At 41.7% G+C, this 27,568-nt stretch overlaps 1 protein-coding gene across 1 annotated transcript; it reads left to right on the top strand.

The window, feature by feature from the left end:
- Positions 1-1,332: 1,332 nt before the first annotated feature.
- Positions 1,333-26,109, top strand: acaa1 (acetyl-CoA acyltransferase 1). Its single transcript, XM_020472285.2, has 12 exons — positions 1,333-1,870; positions 8,945-9,038; positions 9,141-9,198; positions 9,285-9,364; positions 9,520-9,562; positions 10,053-10,151; positions 11,616-11,696; positions 14,260-14,450; positions 14,615-14,794; positions 14,977-15,032; positions 25,045-25,190; positions 25,278-26,109. The coding sequence occupies exons 1-12, from the start codon at positions 1,508-1,510 to the stop codon at positions 25,351-25,353; spliced, it is 1,467 nt and encodes a 488-aa protein (XP_020327874.1). The 5' UTR covers positions 1,333-1,507; the 3' UTR covers positions 25,354-26,109.
- Positions 26,110-27,568: the final 1,459 nt, after the last annotated feature.

Raw genomic sequence — 27,568 nt, 5'->3', positions numbered from 1 at the left:
TCTCTCTTTCTGAACAAGGCAGTTAACCCACTGTTCCCCAGTAGGCCATCAATGTAAATGAGAATTTGTTCTTAACTGACTTGCCTAGTTTGATAAAGGTTCAATTAAGTCCTGTGGGTGTGCATAGAGACAGTAAGTAAAACAAGGATCAACTCAGTCTGTGTTGCCATTATGTTAGCTTAGACTGCTTCTCCTGAGTGGTCTAAGCCACTGCATCTCAGTGCTAAAGGTGTCACTACAGACCCTGGTTTGATTCCAGGCTGTATCACAACTGGCCGTGATTGAGAGTCCCATAGGGCGGCGCACAATTGGACGGGGTAGATTGTCATTCTAAATAAGAACTGGTTGACTTTCCTAGTTAGGATAAGCTATTTAGCAGTCTTATGTCTTGGGGACAGAAGCAGTTCAGGAGCCTGTTTGTGTCAGACTTGATGCTGTGGCTTAAGTCTAACAATTTTCTGGGCATTCACAACGTGAAAAACAGTTGTACTGCACTAGTGCTAAAACATCGATATTCCCCAAGTTTAGCATGCATGTCTTTGCAGGGGGGACTCTTATTTTGAGAAGAAAAAATTAACCAATTATGCTGACAGCATAATATCCTGCTGCTAGCAGAACGGTAAGAGTCCCCTCAGAGCACTGGTTCTGATGTCTGCAAGAACGTGAGCATCAAAAAATTGACACTTTGAGGACTGGCTCCACGAACTGCTATCTGCTGCCCCCCGGTGGATACATGTCAGACTAGAGACACGAGACAAACGTTTGAATTAAAGTTGAGATGTTTTTTTTTGTTTTTACCTTTATTTAACTAGGCAAGTCAGTTAAGAACAAATTCTTATTTACAATTACGGCCTACCGGGGCAGAACGACAGTTTGGGGTTTCGATCCGGCAACTTTTCTGTTACTGGTCCAACGCTCTAACCACCTGCCGCCACTTATTTATTTGATATGCTAGAAATGATTGGACATGCGTATTTACATTTGGGACTGACGCTGTTTATTACGTTTACTGAGCACTCCAGTCCTTCACAAAAGTATAATGCAAACGGTACCAGACCCATCTATTTCGTCCCTCCATACTTTCCGTAGCTTATCGTAAACAAGGAAATATGCCAAAGTTCAGGGTCGTCACTAGTTACCACAACCACAAAGTCCTAAACCCCCCCCTATTTTTAAAATGCATTTTAACGTTTAACTTTATACCTCAATTTAACCAGACTGCTAACCTTATGCCTAATCTTAACCTCAAATTAAGACCAAAAAGCACGTTTTTATTTTCATAAAGTTTTACGTTATAGCCCATTTTGACCTTGTGGCTGTAATAACTAGTGGAAACCAAAGTTCAATGGCTGGAGACATTGGCCGTGTTCGAGAGCATCAACACCGTGATGTATCATAGGACAATTGTAAATGACTGACTGGTCTACAACTAACATTGCCAAGTTATTTATGATGCGAGGTGACTTGTAGATCACTCAGCCTCGACTTGCCTTTAAATTCGGCTGAAATGTCGAACGCTCCCATTGTTGCAAGAGGCGAACTCTGGCCGCACAATACACTAACACATTCACCATTCCTGCGTAGACGCTTGCGAATAGACAGTGTTTGTGCATTGCACGGGCTTGATTGTGGTTGCATATCTGTGGATAGTTTAGCTTCAAGTATCAGTTTACTTACTTATTTTACCACCGCAATGAACAGAGTAAAGATAGTTTTTGGTCATTTATCGCCACCGAACACGTTCAAAACCCACAGCGATCCTATTGTCTCCGGGGCAAAATGTAGTGCTTTATCCGCCAGTCCAAATGATATAGTGGTGGTCCACGGGCTGAGGACTGCTATCGGCAAGGCTAAAAAAGGATCTTTCAAGGTAAGGAGGACTAACGTCGCGTTCAAAACAACTGGGAAAAAGCTCAGACTGGGAAAATCGATTTGAATGGTGCTTCTACACCTGCATCGCTTGACTACTTGCTTTGATATACCAGCTGATGTAAGACGGGCTATATAAATACATTTGATTTGATCCAACTCGAATTCCAACTCCGGAACGCGTTTCTCTTTCTAGAGCTCCGACTTTCCGAGCTGAAGATCACTGACGTCATGATTTGACCTCGTATTTCCCGAGTACCCAGTTGTTATGAACGCCGCATTAGCCCTTGATCATGACTCAATTCCATTACATTACACATACAGTACCTTCAAAAAGTATTCATACTCCTGACTTATTTCACATTTTGTTGTGTTAAAGCCTGAATTCAAAATGGATGAAAAAAATCTCATCCACCTACACACAATACACAACAGCGGTACCAAAACCTGGGGAGGGGTCGCCAGATATGAAAATGGGGTCAAAGGAGTATTTCCAAAATCCTTTAAAAAAAAAAACATTAATATATATATATATATATTAATCTCAATCATTGTAGTGTGGTTAACCTTAAAAATGTAAATTACAATTATTCTAATCTAAAAGATCAAATTCAATGAGAGAGTGCCCTTAGATCATGGGAAAAGACTGCACTTGACCGTTGCACATAAATCATGGTGAACGGCTAGGCCTGCTACGCTATGAAACTAAAAAACTACTGCAGAGATATTGATATTACCAGCTGTAATTGATATAGTGAAACCAATGTGTGGGGAGGCAGAGGCAAAGAGAACTCACATCAATAAATGTGTCAGGTAAAACTGTTAAACAAATAATTTATGCTCTGACTGAACGACTCAAACTGTCCAGCTGGTGCTCTCCAAATGGACTTTAGCTGTGAGGGTCGATGCCCATGCATTGATTTTTGTTTGCTGTACATGTCGGGGGATGCTATTCACAAGGACATATTGTTCTGTCTCACGATTCCCAAGCATGAAACGGCACAGGGGATGTTCAGTGTGCTGCGTGACTATATTGATGAAAAACAGATTCCATATGGGATCAAATGGTGGGCTTTTGCACAGAAGGGGCTCCATCTATTGCGGGACGGCGGGTAGACCTCTGCACTCTAGTTATGAATGATTCTCCCTCTGCCATATGGACTCATTGTATGATACACAGAGAGCAACTGGCGGAAAAAGAGCTGAGCACAGAGCTCTGATATACTGCCGTAAGTAAGTTTGATTGTAAACTACATCATACCACATCCACTACGTACACACCTCTTCACAAAACTGTGGAGCTATGGGATCATAGTATGATGATGTTCTATTTCACACCGAGGCTTGGTGGTTATCGAGGGGGAGTGTTCTATTTCACACCGAGGCTTGGTGGTTATCGAGGGGGAGTGTTCTATTTCACACCGAGGCTTGGTGGTTATCGAGGGGGAGTGTTCTATTTCACACCGAGGCTTGGTGGTTATCGAGGGGGAGTGTTCTATTTCACACCGAGGCTTGGTGGTTATCGAGGGGGAGTGTTCTATTTCACACCGAGGCTTGGTGGTTATCGAGGGGGAGTGTTGGAAAGATGTTTCACATTGAGAGAGGAACTGTTGTTTTTCACAATGGATGTAAAAAGAACAGACTTGGTTGATTTTCTGTGTAATGAAAAGAAAATAACAGGAAACAGCATCAGCAATTGTCCCACACTAGTGTTGATTGCTCATCTCCAATGCTTGGAAGAGCATTTTGGGACCTTCTTCCCAATCCGTTTGACTGTGATCCTGGCTCAGTTGACATAAGTGAAATTGTAAGTGAAATTGAACAGCTGATTGAGCTGTCATGTGACCGAATGGTCACTACGAAGGAGTTTTGGTTCCTGACTCAAAGGGAATAAATACCCTGCCGTCACCTCTGAGCATTAATGCTGAGTTCAAAACAACTGGGAACTCGGAAAGAAACGAGCTCCGACTGGGAAAAATCTTTTGAACAGTCATCCAACTCGGAATTCCAACTCGGGAACTTGGGCCTTTTTCTAGAGCTCCGACTTTCCGACCTGAAGATCACTGACGTCATGATTTGACCCTTTTCAGAGTTTCCAGTTGTCTTAAAAGCACCATAAAACGAATGGTAGGCTACTCTTCGCCAGCTCATGTCTGTGTGAAGCTGGATTCAGTGCTCTCGTCTGCATTAAAACCACAACCAGGTTGGATGTCAGCAGAGCTGCAGTGCACACTGTCGACCACGCCCCCTGACTTTGAGAAGCTCTGACAATCTGCATCAAGCACACCCATCTCATTAGTAAGATACATTATGTTTGCAATTGACATGGTAAAAATCGGTCATTCTGCCCCTGAGCAAGGCAGTTAACCCACTGTTCCCCTGGCGCCGAAGACGTGGATGTCGATTAAGGCATCCCCCTGGGTTAAATGCGGAAGACTCATTCAGTTGTACAACTGACTGGGTTATCCCCCTTTCCCTTTCCAAATTGGCTGTCATAGCTCCATTTTAAAAGTATGTGATGGTGAGTTGAGAAGACAATCAGAAATACTGTTAGAATGTTTTTTAATTGACTGCCATAGCCCCAAATAAAAAACGAAACATTAGCTGTTACTTACGTCATTTTTTTCACATGATTGGGTTCGTGAGAATTTTCAGATATCAAAATGGGTTTGCGGGCCAAAAATGTTTGAGAACCCCTGCCCTATAATGACAGTGATAACATGTTTTTTAAAAACATTTTGTGATCTGTATTGAAAATGAAATACAGAAATATTACATTTACATAAGTTTTCAACCCCCTAAATCAGTACATGTTAGAATCAGATTGAAGCAACTCCAGTGTGGATTTGGCCTGTGTTTAAGGTTATTATCCTGCTGAAAGATGAATTAATCTCCCAGTGTCTGGTGGAAAGCAGACTGAACCAGGTTTTATTCTAGGATTTTGCCTGTGCATAGCTCCATTCTGTTTTTCCCTAGTCCTTGCCGATGACAAGCATACCCATAACATGATGCAGCCACCACCATGCTTGAAAATATGAAGAGGGGTACAAAGTGATGTTGTGTGGGATTTGATCCAAAAAATGGGGCAAAGAAATGAACTTTATGTCCTGAATACAGTATTACTTTAGTGCCTTGTTGCAAACAGGATGCATGTTTTGGAATATTGTTATTCTATCTTTTCACTCTGTCAATTAGGTTAGTATTGTGGAGTAACTGCAATGTTGTTGATCCATCCTCAGTTTTCTTTGGCAATTTTTCATGGCCTTCCTCTGACACCGCCTGATAGCGATCTTGGATGGCATGGAGCTCGGCCCCAGTGATGTACTGGGCTGTCCACACCACCCTCTGTAGCGCTTTGCCATACCAAACGGTGAATCAGCCAGTCAAGATGATCTCTGGTGCAGCTGTAAAACTTTGAGGGTCCGAGGGCCAAATCTCTTCAGCCTTCTGAGGGGGAAGAGGCACTGTCATGCCCTCTTAACATGGTCCGCACAGTCGTTAAGTCCTTAGTGTTGTGGATGCTAAGGAACTTGAGGCTCTCAACCCGCTCCACTCCCTGTCTGTGAATTGGGGCGTGTTTGGCCCTCCTTTTCCTGTAGTCCATGATCAGCTCCTTGGGCTTACTGCTAAGTCTCTAACTCATCAGCATTGTTGATCAGGCCTACAACCGCTGTGTCATCAGCACACTTGATGAAGGTATTGGCCATGCGTGGCCACGCAGTTGTAGATGAACAGGGAGTACATGAGGGGACTAAGCACACACCCCCGAGGGGTCCCTGTGTTGAGGGTCAGCGTGGCATAGGTGTTTTTGGCTACCCTCACCACCTGGGGTCAGCCCATTAGGAAGTCCAGGATTCAGTTGCGGAGGGTGGTGTACAGACCCAGTGTCCTAAGCTTGGTGATGAGATTGGAGGGGACTATGTTGTTGAACGCTGAGCTGTAGAACATCATTCTCACATAGTTACTTCCCCTTTTGTCCAGGTAGGAGATGTCAGTGTGGAGTGCGATTGAGATTGCGTCATCTGTAGATCTGTTGGGGCGGTATTTGAATTGGAGTGTGTCTGGGATGATGGTGTCATGACCTGCGTTTCAAAGCACTTCATAATTACAGATGATGAAAACATTGACAAAGTTAAAATTCATGCATAGCTAAACAGTGCATGTACAACAAGCTGCACCATTAAGGCACCAACCACTGCAACTAGTCTCCAACCACTGTAACTAGTCTCCAACCACTGTAACTAGTCTCCAACCACTATAACTAGTCTCCAACCACTGCAACTAGTCTCCAACCACTGCAACTAGTCTCCAACCACCGCAACTAGTCTCCAACCACTGCAACTAGTCTCCAACCACTGCAACTAGTCTCCAACCACTGCAACTAGTCTCCAACCACTGCAACTAGTCTCCAACCACTGCAACTAGTCTCCAACCACTGCAACTAGTCTCCAACCACTGCAACAAGTCTCCAACCACTGCAACTCGTCTCCAACCACTGCAACTAGTCTCCAACCACTGCAACTAGTCTTCAACCACTGCAACTAGTCTCCAACCACTGCAACTAGTCACCAACCACTGCAACTAGTCACCAATATAATTTGGAATGTAGCAACTAGTGATGTGCAGGTCAGCTGTTTGTTCACCCGCCTGCAATTTCTAATAACTCATCTGCAACCTCTGACTATATGTGATAAAGTGAAAATCAGAGGTCCAGACCCTCTAATACCCGCTAATATAGAAAATGTGCTATACAGTCAGAGACGGTGGAACAATTTTTTTGACAGGCCTATGTTTCTGCTTATAATTTCTGACATTTTGGCAGACTATTTGTTAGTCAACTTGTCTATAATTAGATGCATGCAGCTTTTCTTCGGTCACTTGTTGCCCTAGAAGACTAAATAAACACAAATGTCATGAATCGATAGAATGAATGCTTCAATCTAGTTGACATCTGTAAAAAATGTCCCTCATCTCTGCTTCTCTTGCACACCAAATATGTTTAGAGCCGCTACAAACTTCACATGCGTAGATCTATGGGCGTGCGCTAGGTGGAGTCAGATTTTATTTTTTTAGAAATACACCTTTTGGTAACGCGATACCTTGCTGGTCCAGGCTCCCATATAGCAACATTCACAAGGGGGTGACAGAGGTTTTCTTATTGTCTTCTCATTTGTGGTGGAAGCAAAAGATGAGTTTCTCTTGCTAGCTATTTGTATTAACACTGCAAACTAGCTAGCCTTTTAGCTTCACACATCTCCATGTGAAATAATCTGATTTATAATGAAATAATATGCCCTGGCATATCCTGATTTGATATGTTGATTCAATGCATTCGCTCCGATATCAGCAAAAAAATTATCATATTTTTGTCACAGAATAAGAAACACATCTATCTATTTTCACGTTTCAAAATAGACTTATCACTTCTAAATCACCTGTTTTTGAATTCTAATAAGGCTACATAATTGTTTGAACAGACGCTGAGATTATATTTGGTTATCGACGCAAAATAGGCTGCTTATTTAACGCCAAGCTAAACCAAGATGGTGATCTTGAAGTTGAAGAGACTTTAAAGTTAGCTTCCCATATCTGCATGTGAAATAATCAGATTCATAATGAAATAATATGCCCTGGTAAATGTTCTTATACTTGCCAGTGTAATTTACAACGTTGTCCCAGTTTGATATGCCGCTTCAATGTTTTCACTCCCATATCAGCTTAAAAATGTTTTGGTCACAGAGAAAAAGCACAATTCGTCAACTGTTTTTACCAGCAATCTGGAATCACTAGTTATTACTTATAAAGAAAAATACAAAATATACCATGTAAAGTGTTGGTCCCATGTTTCATGAGATGAAAGATCCCAGAAATGTTATATACACACACAAGAAGCTTATTTCCCTCAAATGTTGTGCACAAATTGGTTTACATCCCTGTTAGTGAGCATGTGTCCTTTGCCAAGATAACATATCCACTTGGCAGGTGTGACATATGAAGAAGGCACTGAATAATCTCAGTGATTGTTCAAATAATAAACCAAACAGCATCGTAGCCATATTATACTGAACACAAATATAAACGCAACATGTAACAATTTCAACCATTTTACTGAGGTACAGTTCATATAAGGAAAAGTAAATTGAAGTACATTTATTAGGCACTAATCTATGGATTTCACATGACTGGGAATACAAAAAAAAGTAGAGGCTTTGATCAGAAAACCAGTCAGTATCTGGTGTAACCACCATTTGCCTCATGCGACGTGTGACATCTCCTTTTCATGATCAGGCTGATGATTGTGGCCTGTGGAATGTTGTCCCCCTCTTCAATGGCTGTGCAAAGTTGCAGGAACTGGAACACGCTGTCATACACGTCGATCCAGAGCATCCCAAACATGCTCAGAGGACGGCCACCTAGTGGTTAGAGCGTTGGACTAGTAACCGGAAGGTTGAAAGTTCAAACCCCCGAGCTGACAAGGTACAAATCTGTTGATCTGCCCCTGAACAAGGCAATTAACCCACTGTTCCTAGGCCGTCATTGAAAATAAGAATTTGTTTTGACTTGCCTAAAGGTTACAAAATAAATAAATGGGTGGCAGGCCATGGGAGAACTGGGACATTTTCAGCTTCCAGATATTGTATACAGATCCTTGTGACGTGGGGCTGTGCATTATCATGCTGAAACATGAGGTGATGGCGGCGGATGAATGTAACGGCAATGGGCCTCAGGATCTCGTCACTGTATCTCTGTGCATTCAAATTGCCATTGTTAAAATGCAATTGTGTTTGTTTATACCTACCCATACCATAACACCGTCGCCACCATGAGGCACTCTGTTGACATCCGTAAACCGCTCGCCCACACAACGCCATACACGTGGACTGTGGTTGTGAGGCCGGTTGGGCGTACTGCCAAATTCTACGTTGGATGCGGCTCATGCTAGAGAAATGAACATTACAATTCTCTGGCAACAGATCTGGTCAGCATGCCAATTTCCCGTCAAATCCTCTTCTCCTTTGTGAGGTGGAATGACCAATGTGTAACTCAATGTTCTGTCTGTCTGTCTGTCTGTCAGGACACCACTCCAGACGAGCTGTTGAGTTGTGTGATGACAGCGGTCCTGGTAGATGTGGGACTGTCACCTGAGAGACTAGGGGACATCTGTGTAGGTGAGTTATCAATGGCTTACCTACCTCATAGAAGACCTATGATAAGGGTTTGTAAGTCATGTTTAATGTATACTTTAGCAGTAATATTTTTCTGACCTCTAGGTAATGTTCTACAGCCTGGGGCAGGTGCTCTCATGGCTAGAGTGGCTCACTTCCTCAGGTGAGTCTGCCTTACTGTTAGATATGACTCACAGGTAAATAGAATGGCACTGAATGGTTTTAACCAGGAATGTATGTCTTTCCTAGTGAGTTCCCAGAGACTGTTCCTGTCTACACCGTCAACAGGATGTGTTCCTCTGGACTACAGGCTCTGTTCAACGTCGCAGGTAATAATCCCACATATTACAGTGTTAGTGTGTAGGCATATGTAACTAGATGAACTCTTTAGCCCTCATTTGTGGCTACAAACTCCATCTTTAGGAACTATCACACAACCATGATAGAGTTGATTTAGTTAACATGTGTTCTCTCTATGTTCCAGGAGCCATCAGGAGTGGGTCATATGATATGGGTCTGGCCTGTGGGTTAGTATAGTCTCCTGTTTTAACCGTGTATGCCTTAATAAGAATGGATCCTATTTCACTCTTAATATAAAGTACAGGTTCCTAAACAGTATAGAAGTTGAACCTTTAACCTGCCGAAACAGTCCAGGTTCCTGAACAGTATAGAAGTTGAACCTACAGTGGGGAGAACAAGTATTTGATACACTGCAAATTTAGCAGGTTTTCCTACTTATAAGCAATTACTTAAAAATCATACAATGGGATTTTCTGGATTTTCGTTTTAGATTCCGCCTCTCACAGTTGAAGTGTACCTATGATAAAAATGACAGACCTCTACATGCTTTGTAAGTAGGAAAACCTGCAAAATCGGCAGTGTATCAAATACTTGTTCTCCCCACTGTATAACCTGCCGACACAGTCCAGGTTCCTGAACAGTATAGAAGTTGAACCTATAACCTGCCAAAACAGTCCAGGTTCCTAAATGGCTACAGTTATTTTGTCTTGTCTCCAGAGTGGAGAGCATGTCTCTGCGTGACGCTGGGGAACCAGGCGATGTGAGCTCCAGACTTATGGACTACGAGAAGGCTAGAGACTGTGTCATACCTATGGGGTAAGGTTGTGCATAACCATTTATATGAATTATGGCTAGGCTATATGATGCTATGTGAATAATGGGGCAGCAGGGTAGCCTAGTGGTTAGAGCGTTGGACTAGTATATGGAAGGTTGCAAGTTCAAATCCCCGAGCTGACAAGGTACAAATCTGTCGTTCTGCTCCTGAACAGGCAGTTAACCCACTGTTCCTAGGCTGTCATTGAAAATAAGAATTATGTGAATAATGGCTAGGCTATATGATGCTATGTGAATAATGGCTAGGCTATATGATGCTATGTGAATAATGGCTAGGCTATATGATGCTATGTGAATAATGGCTAGGCTATATGATGCTATGTGAATAATGGCTAGGCTATATGATTTGCATCTACAAATCTAGCGGCAATGTCGTTGACAAAGGCTGATTAGAAAGTTTCACAGAGAATTGGAAATGTATGTTGGGTATTGCAAGTTTGCAACAACGTATCCAGTTAATGCTAGCTCAGTGTGTTATTCCCCTGTTCCTCTGAACACAGTACAGTAGCAGCAGTTAGAATATAGAATGTGTTCCTGTTCCTCTGAACACAGTACAGTAGCAGCAGTTAGAATACAGAATGTGTTCCTGTTCCTCTGAACACAGTACAGTAGCAGCAGTTAGAATATAGAATGTGTTCCTGTTCCTCTGAACACAGTACAGTAGCAGCAGTTAGAATACAGAATGTGTTCCTGTTCCTCTGAACACAGTACAGTAGCAGCAGTTAGAATACAGAATGTGTTCCTGTTCCTCTGAACACAGTACAGTAGCAGCAGTTAGAATACAGAATGTGTTCCTGTTCCTCTGAACACAGTACAGTAGCAGCAGTTAGAATATAGAATGTGTTCCTGTTCCTCTGAACACAGTACAGTAGCAGCAGTTAGAATACAGAATGTGTTCCTGTTCCTCTGAACACAGTACAGTAGCAGCAGTTAGAATACAGAATGTGTTCCTGTTCCTCTGAACACAGTACAGTAGCAGCAGTTAGAATATAGAATGTGTTCCTGTTCCTCTGAACACAGTACAGTAGCAGCAGTTAGAATACAGAATGTGTTCCTGTTCCTCTGAACACAGTACAGTAGCAGCAGTTAGAATACAGAATGTGTTCCTGTTCCTCTGAACACAGTACAGTAGCAGCAGTTAGAATACAGAATGTGTTCCTGTTCCTCTGAACACAGTACAGTAGCAGCAGTTAGAATACAGGTTTCTGACTTTAGCCCCATGCAGCATTTATTCTGACTCAGGTTAGTCTCACAGTGGAACACAGTGGTAACCATAGTAACAGGGGTCAGTCACTGCTCTCTGTACCACATTGTACTACTACTGTGAATATCAATTGAGCATCTCTCCGGGGGACTGACTGCAGTGGTGTCATGTTGTCTGTGTTGATAATGTGCCCGGGCTGTGGTGTGTGTCACCATATAATAATCTGTGTGTTTCGGCGGCAGCATCACCTCAGAGAATGTGGCAGAGCGGTTCGGTGTCTCCAGAGAGAAGCAGGATGCATTCGCCTTCAGTTCTCAGCAGAAGTAAGAGAACTCTGTCATAATATTACCATGGAGCTGTCATCCACTGATATAATATTACCATGGAGCTGTTATGATATAATATTACCATGGAGCTATTATCCACTGATATAATATTACCATGGAGCTATTATCCACTGATATAATATTACCATGGAGCTGTTATGATATAATATTACCATGGAGCTGTCATCCACTGATATAATATTACCAGGGAGCTGTTATCCACTGATATAATATTACCATGGAGCTGTTATGATATAATATTACCATGGAGCTATTATCCACTGATATAATATTACCATGGAGCTGTTATGATATAATATTACCATGGAGCTGTTATGATATAATATTACCATGGAGCTGTTATCCACTGATATAATATTACCATGGAGCTGTCATGATATAATATTACCATGGAGCTGTTATGATATAATATTACCATGGAGCTATTATCCACTGATATAATATTACCATGGAGCTGTTATCCACTGATATAATATTACCATGGAGCTGTCATCCACTGATATAATATTACCATGGAGCTATTATCCACTGATATAATATTACCATGGAGCTGTTATCCACTGATATAATATTACCATGGAGCTGTCATCCACTGATATAATATTACCATGGAGCTATTATCCACTGATATAATATTACCATGGAGCTATTATCCACTGATATAATATTACCATGGAGCTGTCATCCACTGATATAATATTACCATGGAGCTATTATCCACTGATATAATATTACCATGGAGCTGTCATCCACTGATATAATATTACCATGGAGCTGTCATGATATAATATTACCATTTAGCTGTTATGATATAATATTACCATGGAGCTGTTATCCACTGATATAATGTTACCATGGAGCTGTCATCCACTGATATAATATTACCATGGAGCTGTTATGATATAATATTACCATGGAGCTATTATCCACTGATATAATATTACCATGGAGCTGTTATCAACTGATATAATATTACCATGGAGCTGTTATGATATAATATTACCATGGAGCTATTATGATATAATATTACCATGGAGCTGTTGTCCACTGATATAATATTACCATGGAGCTGTCATCCACTGATATAATATTACCATGGAGCTATTATCCACTGATATAATATTACCATGGAGCTATTATCCACTGATATAATATTACCATGGAGCTATTATCCACTGATATAATATTACCATGGAGCTATTATCCACTGATATAATATTACCATGGAGCTGTTATGATATAATATTACCATGGAGCTGTTATGATATAATATTACCATGGAGCTGTTATCCACTGATATAATATTACCATGGAGCTGTCATGATATAATATTATCATGGAGCTATTATGATATAATATTACCATGGAGCTGTTATCCACTGATATAATATTACCATGGAGCTGTTATCCACTGATATAATATTACCATGGAGCTGTCACCCACTGATATAATATTACCATGGAGCTGTTATGATATAATATTACCATGGAGCTGTTATGATATAATATTACCATGGAGCTGTTATCCACTGATATAATATTACCATGGAGCTGTTAACAACTGATTAAATATTACCATGGAGCTGTTATGATATAATATTACCATGGAGCTGTTATCCACTGATATAATATTACCAGGGAGCTGTTATCCACTGATATAATATTACCATGGAGCTGTTATGATATAATATTACCATGGAGCTGTTATCCACTGATATAATATTACCAGGGAGCTGTTATCCACTGATATAATATTACCATGGAGCTGTTATGATATAATATTACCATGGAGCTGTTATCCACTGATATAATATTACCATGGAGCTGTTATGATATAATATTACCATGGAGATGTTATCCACTGATATAATATTACCATGGAGCTGTTATGATATAATATTACCATGGAGCTGTTATGATATAATATTACCATGGAGCCCTGTAGTGCACTACTTTGATCAGAGCCCCGTCGTGCACTACTTTTGACCGGAGCCCTGTCGTGCACTACTTTTGACCGGAGCCCTGTAGTGCACTACTTTTGACCGGAGCCCTGTAGTGCACTACTTTTGACCGGAGCCCTGTAGTGCACTACTTTTGACCGGAGCCCTGTAGTGCACTACTTTTGACCAGAGCCCTGTAGTGCACTACTTTTGACCAGAGCCCTGTAGTGCACTACTTTTGACCAGAGCCCTGTAGTGCACTACTTTTGACCAGAGCCCTGTAGTGCACTACTTTTCACCCGAGCCCTGTAGTGTACTACTTTGATCAGAGCCCTGTAGTGTACTACTTTTGACCAGAGACCTGTAGTACACTACTTTTTACCAGAGACCTGTAGTGCACTACTTTTGACCAGAGCCCTGTAGTGTACTACTTTGATCAGAGCCCTGTAGTGTACTACTTTTGACCAGAGCCCTGTAGTACACTACTTTTGACCAGAGCCCTGTAGTGCACTACTTTTGACCGGAACCCTATAGTGCACTAGAGATTTATTCAGTGCCCTGTTCATCCAGACAGCCTCTAACTCTCAGCTTCCTCCTAGGGCCAGCCAGGCTCAGAAGCAGGGGATATTTGACCAGGAGATCTGCCCAGTAACCACAAAGTTTGTTGACGAGGACGGCTCTGAACGTACGGTTACCGTAACCAAGGACGATGGGATCCGGCCCGGTACCACGCTGGCGGGGCTGACCAAACTCAGAGGGGCTTTCAAACCTGACGGCAGCACCACCGCAGGTGGGCAGATCACACACACACACACACACACACACACACACACACACACACACACACACACACACACACACACACACACACACACACACACACACACACACACACACACACACACACACACCATCTCTCTGCCCCAGCTGATGAGGTCCTCTCCCCTGGTCCAGGTAACTCCAGCCAGGTGAGTGACGGTGCAGCAGCGCTGCTGGTGGGCAGGAGGTCCGTGGTGGAGTCCCTGTCTCTGCCAGTCCTGGGGGTGCTGAAGGCCAGTGCTGTGGTGGGGGTACCCCCTGATGTCATGGGTATCGGACCAGCCTATGCCATCCCTGCTGCTCTGGGGCAGGCCGGTGAGTACAGACCACTACAGATCTTTTAGAGCTTGGATTATGTCCACATGGACGTGTTCTGTATGTGACATTTGGTTCTGGGTGGTAGCGGCTCTGGGTGGTAGCGGGTCTGGGATACCGGACACCTTTTGATTTATCTGTTCCGCTAAAAGGGTCTTTAACGAACTCCGTCATCTCCTCAGGTCTGACTGTAGCTGATATTGACGTGTTTGAGATCAACGAGGCGTTCGCCAGCCAGGTGAGTCTATGTATAGAGTTGTAGTACTTTGGACACAGGCTGACAGACACAGGCCGACAGACACAGGCCGACAGCCACAGGCCGACAGCCACAGGCCGACAGCCACAGGCCGACAGCCACAGGCCGACAGCCACAGACCGACAGCCACAGGCTGACAGACACAGGCTGACAGACAGCCACAGACCCGACAGCCACAGACCGACAGCCACAGACCGACAGCCACAGACCGACAGACACACAGGCTGACAGACAGCCACAGACCGACAGCCACAGACCGACAGCCACAGACCGACAGCCACACAGGCTGACTGACACACAGGCTGACTGACACACAGGCTGACTGCCACACAGGCTGACTGACACACAGGCTGACTGACACACAGGCTGACTGACACACAGGCTGACTGACACACAGGCTGACTGACACACAGGCTGACTGACACACAGGCTGACTGACACACAGGCTGACTGACACACAGGCTGACTGACACACAGGCTGACTGACACACAGGCTGACTGACACACAGGCTGACTGACACACAGGCTGACTGACACACAGGCTGACTGACACACAGGCTGACTGACACACAGGCTGACTGACACCACAGGCTGACTGACACACAGGCTGACTGACACACAGGCTGACTGACACACAGGCTGACTGACACACAGGCTGACTGACACACAGGCTGACTGACACACAGGCTGACAGCCTGGTTCCTCTAAGTTTCAAGGGCCTTATTGCTTTTATAATAACAGGTTTCAACCTATTTAAAAGAAGACGAACAAAATCATAATGTGTTTTCTTTGCATTTAAAACAAGTTTCAACTGTAAAAACGACCTTGTAAAGGTTCAATAGATCAATACCTAGTCAGTTGTCCAACTGTGAATGCATTCAACTGAAATGTGTCTTCCGCATTTAACCCAACCTATGAATCAGAGTGGTGTGGGGGCTGCCTTAATCGACATCCACGTCGTCGTCGCCCGGGGAACAGTGGGTTAACTGCCTTGCTCAGGCAGAACGACAGACTTTTACCTTGTCAGCTCGGGGATTTGATCCAGTAACCTTTCGGTTACTGGCCCAACGCTCTACCTGGCTACCTGCCACCCCGAGACAAGAACTTCAACAATAAATGATGATTTATTAAATCATGGACCTGGCTTAAGCTGGATGCCACTGTAGAGGTGAAAGGAAGACAACACACTTTCCCTCTTTCTCACTTCTTTGATAGCCCTTTTTATCCACTGTATGCCAGGTGTACTCTCTGCCTGAAAGAGATCAATTATGGCACAAAGGTTTATTTTTTATTTATTTTATTCACCTTTATTTAACCGGGTAGGCCAGTTGAGAACAAATTCTCATTTACAACTGCTACCTGGCCAAGATAAAGCAAAGCAGTGCAACAAAAAACAACAACACAGAGTTACAGATGGAATAAATAAGCGTACAGTCAATAACACAATAGAGAAATCTATACACAGTGTGTTCAAATGGAGTAAAGAGGTAAGGCAATAAATAGGCCAATAGTAACGAAGTAATTACAATTTAGCAAATTAACACTGGAGTGATAGATGTGCAGATGATGATGTGCAAGTAGAAATACTGGTGTGCAAAAGAGTTTAAAAAAAGAAGTAAATAAAAACAATATGGGGATGAGGTAGGCAGTTGGATGGGCTATTTACAGATTGGCTGTGTACAGTTAGTGAGGGAGATATGAGTCTCAGCATCAGGGATTTTTGCAATTCGTTCCAGTCATTGGCAGCAGAGCACTGGAAGAAAAGGCGGCCAAAGGAGGTGTTGGCTTTGGGGATGACCAGTGAAATATACCTGCTGGAGCGCGTGCTACGCGTGTGTGTTGCTATGGTGACCAGTGAGCTAAGGCGGAGCTTTACCTAGCAAAGACTTATAGATGACTTGGAGCCAGTGGGTTTGGAGATGAATATGTATCGAGGGCCAGCCAACGAGAGCATACAGGTCACAGTGATAGGTAGTATATGGGGCTTTGGTGACAAAACGGATGGCACTGTGATAGACTGCATCCAGTTTACAGAGTAGAGTGTTACAGAGTAGAGGCTATTTTGTAAATGACATCGCCGAAGTTGAGGATCGGTGGGATAGTCAGTTTTACCAGGGTATTTTTGGCATCGTGAATAAAGGAGGCTTTGTTGCGAAATAGGAAGCCGATTCTAGATTTACTTTTGGATTGGAGATGCTTAATATGAGTCTGGAAGGAGAGTTTACTCAAGATGTCAACAGTCTTTAGAATCTTGTTTGAGGCTTCTACTGTGAAAGTGGGGGTGAATAGGGGCTGTTTGAGCCAGGTGTCTGGCAGAGTGCCATGAGCTCGTGACACGCGTTCACGTGAGAGTTCGCTCGAGTTCCATTGCTTTTCTACCGACAAAGAAATTCTCCGGTTGGAACATTATTGAAGATTTATGATAAAAACATCCTAAAGATTGATTCTATACTTCGTCTGACATGTTTCTATGAACTGTAAAATAACTTTTCATTGAACTTTCGCATGGACTTTCCTGCGCATCGTGATTTGGGATTATGTACTAAACGCGCAAACAACAAGGAGGTATTTGGACATAAATGAGGGATTTTATCGAACAAATCAAACATTTTTTGTGGAACTGGGATTCCTGGGAGAGCATTCTGATGGAGATCATCAAAGGTAAGTGAATATTTATAATGCTATTTCTGACTTCTGTTGACTCCACGACATGGTGGATATCTGTTTGGCTGTTTTGTTCTCTGAGCGCTGTACTCAGATTATAGCATGGTGTGCTTTTCCCGTAAAGCTTTTTTGAAATCTGACACAGTGGTTGCATTAAGGAGAAGTGTATCTAAAGTTCAATGTATAACACTTGTATTTTCATCAACATTTATGATGAGTATTTCTGTAAATTGATGTGGCTCTCTGCAAAATCACCGGATGTTTTTGGAACTACTGAACGTAACGCGCCAATGTAAACTCAGATTTTTAAAATATAAATATGAACTTTATCAAACAAAACATACATGTATTGTGTAACATGAAGTCCTATGAGTGTCATCTGATGAAGATCATAAAAGGTTAGTGGTTAATTTTATCTCTTTGTGCTTTTTATGACTCCTCTCTTTGGCTGGAAAAATGGCAGTGTTTTTCTGTGACTTGGCTCTGACCTAACATAATCGTTTGGTGTGCTTTCGTCGTAAAGCCTTTTTGAAATCGGACACTGTGGCTGGATTAACGAGAAGTTTATCTTTAAAATGGTGTAAAATAGTTGTATACTTGGGGAATTTTTATTATGAGATTTTTGTTGTTTTGAATTTGGTGCACTTTCACTGGCTGTTGTTGAGGTGGGACGCTACCGCCCCAAATATCCCAGAGGTTAACACAGTGTCCAAAGAAGTATAAAAGACAGTATAAAAGACACCTGTCCACAACCTCAAACAGTCACACTCCAAACTCCACTATGGCCAAGACCAAAGAGCTGTCAAAGGACACCAGAAACAATATTGTAGACCTGCACCAGGCTGGGAAGACTGAACCTGCAATAGGTAAGCAGCTTGGTTTGAAGAAATCAACTGTGGGAGCAATTATTAGGAAATGGAAGACATACAAGACCACTGATAATCTCAGTCGATCTGGGGCTCCACGCAAGATCTCACCCCGTGGGGTCAAAATGATCAGAAGAACGGTGAGCAAAAATCCCAGAACCACACGGGGGGACCAAGTGAATGACCTGCAGAGAGCTGGGACCAAAGTAACAAAGCCTACCATCAGTAACACACTACGCCTCCAGGGACTCAAATCCTGCAGTGCCAGACGTGTCCCCCTGCTTAAGCCAGTACATGTCCAGGCCTGTCTGAAGTTTGCTAGAGAGCATTTGGATGATCCAGAAGAAGATTGGGAGAATGTCATATGGTCAGATGAAACCAAAATATAACTTTTTGGTAAAAACTCAACTCGTCGTGTTTGGAGGACAAAGAATACTGAGTTGCATCCAAACATCATGCTTTGGGGCTGTTTTTCTGCAAAGGGACAAGGACGACTGATCCGTGTAAAGGAAAGAATGAATGGGGCCATGTATTGTGAGATTTTGAGTGAAAACCTCCTTCCATCAGCAAGGGCATTGAAGATGAAACGTGGCTGGGTCTTTCAGCATGACAATGATCCCAAACACACCGCCCGGGCAACAAAGGAGTGGCTTCGTAAGAAGCATTTCAAGGTCCTGGAGTGGCCTAGCCAGTCTCCAGATCTCAACCCCATAGAAAATCTTTGGAGGGAGTTGAAAGTCCATGTTGCCCAGCAACAGCCCCAAAACATCACTGCTCTAGAGGAGATCTGCATGGAGGAATGGGCCAAAATACCAGCAACAGTGTGTGAAGACTTACAGAAAACAATGTATTGAAAAACTTTTGTTAATGACCAAATTGTTATTTTCCACCATCATTTGCAAATAAATTCATAAAAAATCCTACAATGTGATTTTCTGGATTTTTCTTCTCATTTTGTCTGTCATAGTTGAAGTGTACCTATGATGAAAATTACAGGCCTCTCTCATATTTTTAAGTGCGAGAACTTGCACAATTGGTGGCTGACTAAATATTTTTTTGCCCCACTGTATATGTATGTGTGTGTGTAATATATATATATATATATACATATATATATATATATATATACATATATGTATATATATATATATATATATATATATATATATATATATATATATATATATATATATATATATATATATGTATATATATATATATATATATGTATATATATAAATGTATATATATATATATATATGTATATATATAAATATGTATATGTATATGTATATATATATATATATATATATATAAATGTATATATATATATATATATGTATATATATAAATGTATATATATATATGTATATATATAAATATATATGTATATATATAAATATATATAAATATATATTTATATATATTTATAATTATATATATTTATAATTATATATATTTATATATATTTATATATATTTATATTTTATATATATATTTATATTTTATATATATATTTATATTTTATATATATATTTATATATATTTATATTTTATATATATATTTATATTTTATATATATATTTATATAAATATAAATATATATATATACATACATACACACAGAGAAAAGAGTCAGCCCGAGAATTGAACTCTGTGGTACCCCCATAGAGACTGCCAGAGGTCTGGACAACAGGCCCTCCGACTTGACACACTGAAGTAGTTGGTAAAGCAGTCATTTGAGAAACCAAGGCTGTTGAGTCTGCCAATAAGAATACAGTGATTGACAGAGTCGAAAGCCTTTGCCAAGTCGATGAAGACGGCTGCACGGTACTGTCTTTTATCGATGGCGGTTATGATATCGTTTGATACCGTGCTTCTACACCTGCATTGCTTGCTGTTTGGGGTTTTAGGCTGGGTTTCTGTACAGCACTTTGAGATATCAGCTGATGTACGAAGGGCTATATAAATAAATTTGATTTGATACCTTGAGCATGGCTGAGATGCACCCGTGACCAGCTCGGAAACCGGATTTTCACAGCGGAGAAGGTACGGTGGGATTCGAAATGGTCAGTGATCTGTTTGTTAACTTCTTCGATATAGGGGGCGCTCTTTTAATTTTTGGATGAAAAACGTTCCCGTTTTAAACAAGATATTTTGTCACGAAAAGATGCTCGACTATGCATATAATTGACAGCTTTGGAAAGAAAACACTCTGACGTTTCCTAAACTGCAAAGATATTGTCTGTGAGTGCCACAGAACTGATGTTACAGAAAAAACCCAGATAAAAATACAATCAGGAAGTGCCGCATTTTTTAAAACCGCCTCATGGCAATGACTCCTTAAATGGCTGTGTAGGAGCTAGGAGTCAGCTTACCTTTTCCACGTTTTCCCCAAGGTGTCTGCAGCCTTGTGATGTATTTGTAGGCATATCATTGGAAGATTGACCCTAAGAGACTACATTTACCAGGTGGTCGCTTGGTGTCCTCCGTTGCAATTATTGTGTAATCTCCAGGAGGAGAAACCCAACTGCCACGAAGGATTTATCATCGAATAGATATGTGAAAAACACCTTGAGGATGATTCTAAACAACGTTTGCCATGTTTCTGTCGATATTATGGAGTTAATTTTGAAAAAAGTTTGGCGTTGTGGTGAATGAATTTGTTTTTTTTTTCTTAGCCAAAAGTGATGAACAAAACGGAGCGATTTCTCCTACACAAATAATATTTTTGTAAAAAATGAACATTTGCTATCTAACTGAGAGTCTCCTCATTGAAAACATCCGAAGTTCTTCAAAGGTAAATGATTTTATTTGAATGCTTTTCTTGTTTTTGTGAAAATGTTGCCTGCTGAATGCTAGGCTTAATGCTATGCTAGGCTATCAATGCTCTTACACAAATGCTTGTGTAGCTTTGGTTGAAAAGCATATTTTGAAAATCTGAGATGACAGTGTTGTTAACAAAAGGCTAAGCTTGTGTTTCAATATATTTATTTCATTTCATTTGCGATTTTCATGAATAGAAAAAGTTGCGTTATGCTAATGCATTATAGTTGAAGTATTTTTCTGTCGATTTCTCAGCCAAGCAGGATGAACAAACGTGATGTTTTTCGCCTACAAAAATATAATTTTTGGAAAAAAGGAACATTTGCTATCTAACTGGGAGTCTCCTGAGTGAAAGCAATTGAAGTTCTTCAAAGGTAAATGATTTAATTTGGTTGCTTTTCTTATTTTTGTGAAAATGTTGCCTGCTGCCAGCACAGCCTAGCATAGCATTATGCCATGCTAAACTTACACAAATGCTTGTCTAGCATTGGCTGTAACGCATATTTTGAAAATCTGAGATGACAGTGTTGTTAACAAAAGACTAAGCTTGTGTTTGAATATATTTATTTCATTTCATTTGCGATTTTCATGAATAGGAAACGTTGCGTTATGGTAATGTGCTTGAGGCTATGATTACGCTCCCAGATACGGGACTGCTCGTCGCTAGAGGTTAAAACTTGTTGTGGATAGGGGGCAGTATTTTCACTTTGGATGAATTGCGTGCCCATAGTGAACTGCATCAAACTCTGTCCTAGATTGCTAATATATGCATATTATTATTATTACTATTGGATAGAAAACACTCTGAATTTTCTAAAACTGTTTGAATTATGTCTGTGAGTATAACAGAACTCAGGCAATCTTCCAAACAAGTTTTGAGATTCTGAAAGTTGGGGCAACTTTGACGTCATCGCCCCCTCCCTTCCCAACAAGTTATGGATCTGTAAACACTTCCTACGCCTTCCACTAGATGTCCTCATTCAGTAGAACGTGTAATGGATCATTTGCTGTGAACTTTGACCTAATGGGAGGGAAAATAGTTGGTGTCGCAACAGAATGCCATTTTGCTGTGGCACATTTCTCTGTGAGTGCTACGGCTGTTCCAATCAGCCCCAGATGAAAACGAATGATCCGGTTGGAACGTTATTGGATATATATGATTATAACATCCTGATGATTGATTCTGTACTTAGTTTGACCAGTTTATTCGACCTGGAATATATCTTTTGGAAGTTTTCATGCAAGTTATCTTGGACCAGCAGTCAGTTTTTGGGCACGTGAGCTGAAAGTGATAGCAAATGCAGCTACTTGGACACTAGTATTGGACATTATGGAACAAAACAAAATTTATTGTTGAACTAGGACTTCTTGCACTACATTCTGATGAAAGATCATCAAAGGTAAGGGAATATTTATGTTGTAATTTTGTATTTCTGTTGACTCCAACATGGCGGAGAAATATTTTTACGCCTGAGCGCCGTCTCAGATTATTGCAATGTTAGGCTTTTTCCGTAACGCTTAAAAAAATCTTAACACAGCGGTTGCATTAAGAACCAGTGTATCTTTAATTATATGTAGAACATGTATCTTTAGTCAAAGTTTATGATGAGTATTTCTGTTATCTGGCGTAGCTTTCTGTAATTCCTCCGGATATTTTGGAGGAATTTCTGAACATGGCGTCAATGTAAACCGAGATTTGTGGATATAAAAATATTATCGAACAAAACATAAATGTACTGTGTCATATGACTGTCATCTGATGAAGATTTTCAAGAGGTTAGTGATTGATTTTTATTTCTAATCCTGCTTTTGTGATTTTATCTTTGGATGGAAAAAAACGGCTGCGTTTTTTTCTTTGGTTTGGTGGTGGTCTAACATAAATATATGTTGTTTTCGCTGTAAAACATTTTAAAAATCTGACATGATGGGTAGATGAACAAGGTGTTCATCTTTCATTTGAGGTATTGGACTTGTTAATGTGTGAAAGTTAAATATTTCGAAATAATATTTTTGAATTCCCTGCGCCACCTTTTCAGCTGAACGGGGGGGTGGAGTTCCCTGAGGGGAACGCCTTGCCCCAACAGGTTTGAAGACTTTAGAAAGGCAGTGCAGGATGGATATAGGTCTGTAACAGTTTGTGTCTAGAGTGTCACCCCCTTTGAAGAGGGGGATGACCGCGGCAGCTTTCCAATCTTTAGGAATCTCGGACGATACGAAAGAGAGGTTGAACAGACTAGTAATAAGGGTTGCAACATTGGCGGTGGATAATTTTAGAAAGAGAGGGTCCAGATTGTCTAGCCTAGCTGATTTGTAGGGGTCCCGATCTTGCAGCTCTTTCAGAACATCAGCTATCTGGATTTGGGATGAAGGAGAAGCTGGGGAGGCTTGGGGATGTAGCTGCGGGGGGTGCGGAGCTGTTGGCCGGGGTTGGGGTAGCCAGGAGGAAAGCATGGCCAGCTGTAGAGAACTGCTTATTGAAATTTTCGATTATTGTGGACTTATCGGTGGTGACAGTGTTTCCTAGCTTCAGTGCAGTGGGCAGCTGGGAGGAGGTGCTCTTATTCGCCATGGACTTTACAGTGTCCCCGAACCTTTTGGAGTTTGAGCTTCAGATGCAAATTTCTGTTTGAAAAAGCTAGCCTTTGCTTTCCTAACTGACTGTGTGTATTGGTTCTTGACTTTAGTCTGAAAAGACTATTCGATGCTAGTGCAGTACGCCACAGTATGTTTTTGTGCTGGTCGAGGGCAGTCAGGTCTGGAGTGAACCAAGCGTTATAACTGTTCTTAGTTCTACATTTTTTGAAAGGGGCATGCTTATTTAAGATGGTGAGGAAATTACTTTTAAAGAACAACCAGGCATCGTCTACTGACAGGATGAGGTGAATATCCTTACAGGATATCCTCGCCAGGTCGATTAGAAAGGCCTGCTCGCAGAAGTGTTTTAGGGAGCGTTTGACAGTGATCTCAGGGGTGGTCGTTTGACCGCGGATGGATGCAGGCAATGAAGCAGTGATCGCTGAGGTCCTGATTGAAAACAGCAGAGGTGTATTTGGAGGGCAAGTTGGTCAGGATAATATCTATGAGGGTGCCAATGTTTACAGATTTAGGGTTGTAGCTGGTGGGTTCCTTGATAATTTGTGTGAGATTGAGGGCATCTAGCTTAGATTGTAGGATGTCCGGGGTGTTAAGCATATCCCAGTTTAGTAACAGAATGAACTCTGAAGGGACAATCAATTCATATATGGTGTCCAGGGCACAGCTGGGAGCTGAGGGGGGTCTATAACAGGCGGCAACAGTGAGAGACTTATTTCTGGAGAGATACATTTTTTAAATTAGAAACTCAAACTGTTTGGGCATAGACCTGGAATGTATGACAGAACTTTGCAGGTAATCTCTGCAGTAGATTGCAACTCCTCCCCCTTTGGCAGTTCTATCTTGATGGAAAATGTTGTAGTTGGGGATGGAAACCTCTGAATTTTTGGTGGCCTTTCTAAGCCAGGATTCAGACACGGCAAGAACATCAGGGTTGGCGGAGTGTGCTAAAGCAGTGAATAAAACAAACTTAGGGAGGAGGTAAAGTTAAATTGAATGAGTAGGTCTGTCCAAACTTTTGACTGTTTTGACTATGTGTGTCCCAGGCTGTGTATTGCGTGGAGAAGCTGGGGATCCCCCTGGAGAAGGTGAACCCTAACGGAGGAGCCATCGCCTTGGGTCACCCTCTGGGCTGCACCGGGGCCCGCCAGGTTGTCACCCTGCTCAACGAACTCAAACGCAGGGGCAGGAGGTAAGGATATGTCTAGTCCCATCGAATCCTCCAGTCTCATCGCCACCCCCTAGCCTTGCTCACCATAACCCATGTTGTGTTCCGCAGGGCCTATGGCGTGGTGTCCATGTGTATCGGAACAGGGATGGGAGCTGCAGCAGTGTTTGAGTACCCTGGACCTTAGAGGGAGCTGATCAATAATAATATTGATGAAGGGTTTACACTGTGATGCTTCTTACACCTTTGACAGAATCAGCCGTTGATTAACCGTTGAGGTGTTCCTGCCCTGACTATTGAGTACTAACAGTTTGTCAATTGTGTAATTCATCAGAGTGCATGTTTTTTGGATTCCATATAAATGACGGCACGAGAACTGACTGGTTAATCATTCCGTAGATTACTGTATGTTGATGCCTTGTCAAAGTCTGATAAATCTAAGTGCCTTGCATTTCAGGAAAGCAATGCATCATTGTGCTTTGATATACCGCTGTACAAATCAATCAGTAAATATGTGATTTTGTTTGAAATGTTCAATGTTAGGGGCTGAAAGAGTGATATGGAATAACATGGGGTAGATTAGTTAGGAGATGGTGATATGGAATAACATGGGGTAGATTAGTTAGGAGATGGTGATATGGAATAACATGGGGTAGATTAGTTAGGAGATGGTGATATGGAATAACATGGGGTAGATTAGTTAGGAGATGGTGATATGGAATAACATGGGGTAGATTAGTTAGGAGATGGTGATATGGAATAACATGGGGTAGATTAGTTAAGCACTATTTGCACGGGACCTGTATTACTAGAGAACGTTGGTTATGTAATTATTACTCTAGAATGTCCGTTATCCCAGAGGATGACTGGGATGGGATTCATTTTTCCAAATTGACCCCTGTAATTATTACTTTTTTTCAATAAATTCACAGTTATGACAGAAGTCTGGAGTTTTTTTTCTAGGCTTGAAGATATTTCAACATGTCCAGGCGATAACACTGAGAACTCAAGCTTGGTTCTAAAGTTTCTAAACCATACCAAACCATCTATGGTATAATGTCGCCATAATATTTGAATTGAGGAAGTGTGATCATAATCATTCAGATATTTTAGCGATGCGTAGTATATCCTAAATGCCCCCAGTCTTCAGATGGGAGTAAACAGTACATCCTAAATGCCCCCCAGCCTTCAGATGGGAGTAAACAGTATATCCTAAATGCCCCCCCAGTCTTCAGATGGGAGTAAACAGTATATCCTAAATGCCCCCCCAGTCTTCAGATGGGAGTAAACAGTATATCCTAAATGCCCCCCAGTCTTCAGATGGGAGTAAACAGTATATCCTAAATGCCCCCCCAGTCTTCAGATGGGAGTAAACAGTATATCCTAAATGCCCCCCAGCCTTCAGATGGGAGTAAACAGTATATCCTAAATGCCCCCCAGCCTTCAGATGGGAGTAAACAGTATATCCTAAATGCCCCCCCAGTCTTCAGATGGGAGTAAACAGTATATCCTAAATGCCCCCCCAGTCTTCAGATGGGAGTAAACAGTATATCCTAAATGCCCCCCAGTCTTCAGATGGGAGTAAACAGTATATCCTAAATGCCCCCCAGTCTTCAGATGGGAGTAAACAGTATATCCTAAATGCCCCCCCAGTCTTCAGATGGGAGTAAACAGTATATCCTAAATGCCCCCCCAGTCTTCAGATGGGAGTAAACAGTATATCCTAAATGCCCCCCAGCCTTCAGATGGGAGTAAACAGTATATCCTAAATGCCCCCCAGCCTTCAGATGGGAGTAAACAGTATATCCTAAATGCCCCCCCAGTCTTCAGATGGGAGTAAACAGTATATCCTAAATGCCCCCCAGCCTTCAGATGGGAGTAAACAGTATATCCTAAATGCCCCCCAGCCTTCAGATGGGAGTAAACAGTATATCCTAAATGCCCCCCCAGTCTTCAGATGGGAGTAAACAGTATATCCTAAATGCCCCCCAGCCTTCAGATGGGAGTAAACAGTATATCCTAAATGCCCCCCAGCCTTCAGATGGGAGTAAACAGTATATCTTAAGGGAACCTGTTCCAAACGGTTAGGTCAGTTGTATGATGCTTTCCCATCTATTAACAGAGTTGCATTAAATAGGCACAATATTCTTTAGTGATGCATTTGACGATGTTCAATTCATTCACACACAATGTATAAATAAAGGCTTTCACTGTGAAAGTTGATACATGTAGTCCCTTCATATATAGACCATATTTCCAAACATTACTTTTCTGTCCCTCCCTTCTCTTTATATTCAACTCTCTTTTCACAGCTTTTGTCTTACTAAATTAAACTTCGACAATGTCCTTTTTGCCTCCCTGGATTGACTTCCAACCTTTCTTCCTTTTTCCAAAGTGTATTT

Source organism: Oncorhynchus kisutch, linkage group LG18, assembly GCF_002021735.2.
Source record: "Oncorhynchus kisutch isolate 150728-3 linkage group LG18, Okis_V2, whole genome shotgun sequence".
In the NCBI taxonomy this organism is placed as follows: Eukaryota; Metazoa; Chordata; class Actinopteri; order Salmoniformes; family Salmonidae; genus Oncorhynchus; species Oncorhynchus kisutch.
The sequence above is the reverse complement of the archived record's forward strand: the minus strand, read 5'-3'. Positions and strand labels throughout refer to the sequence as shown.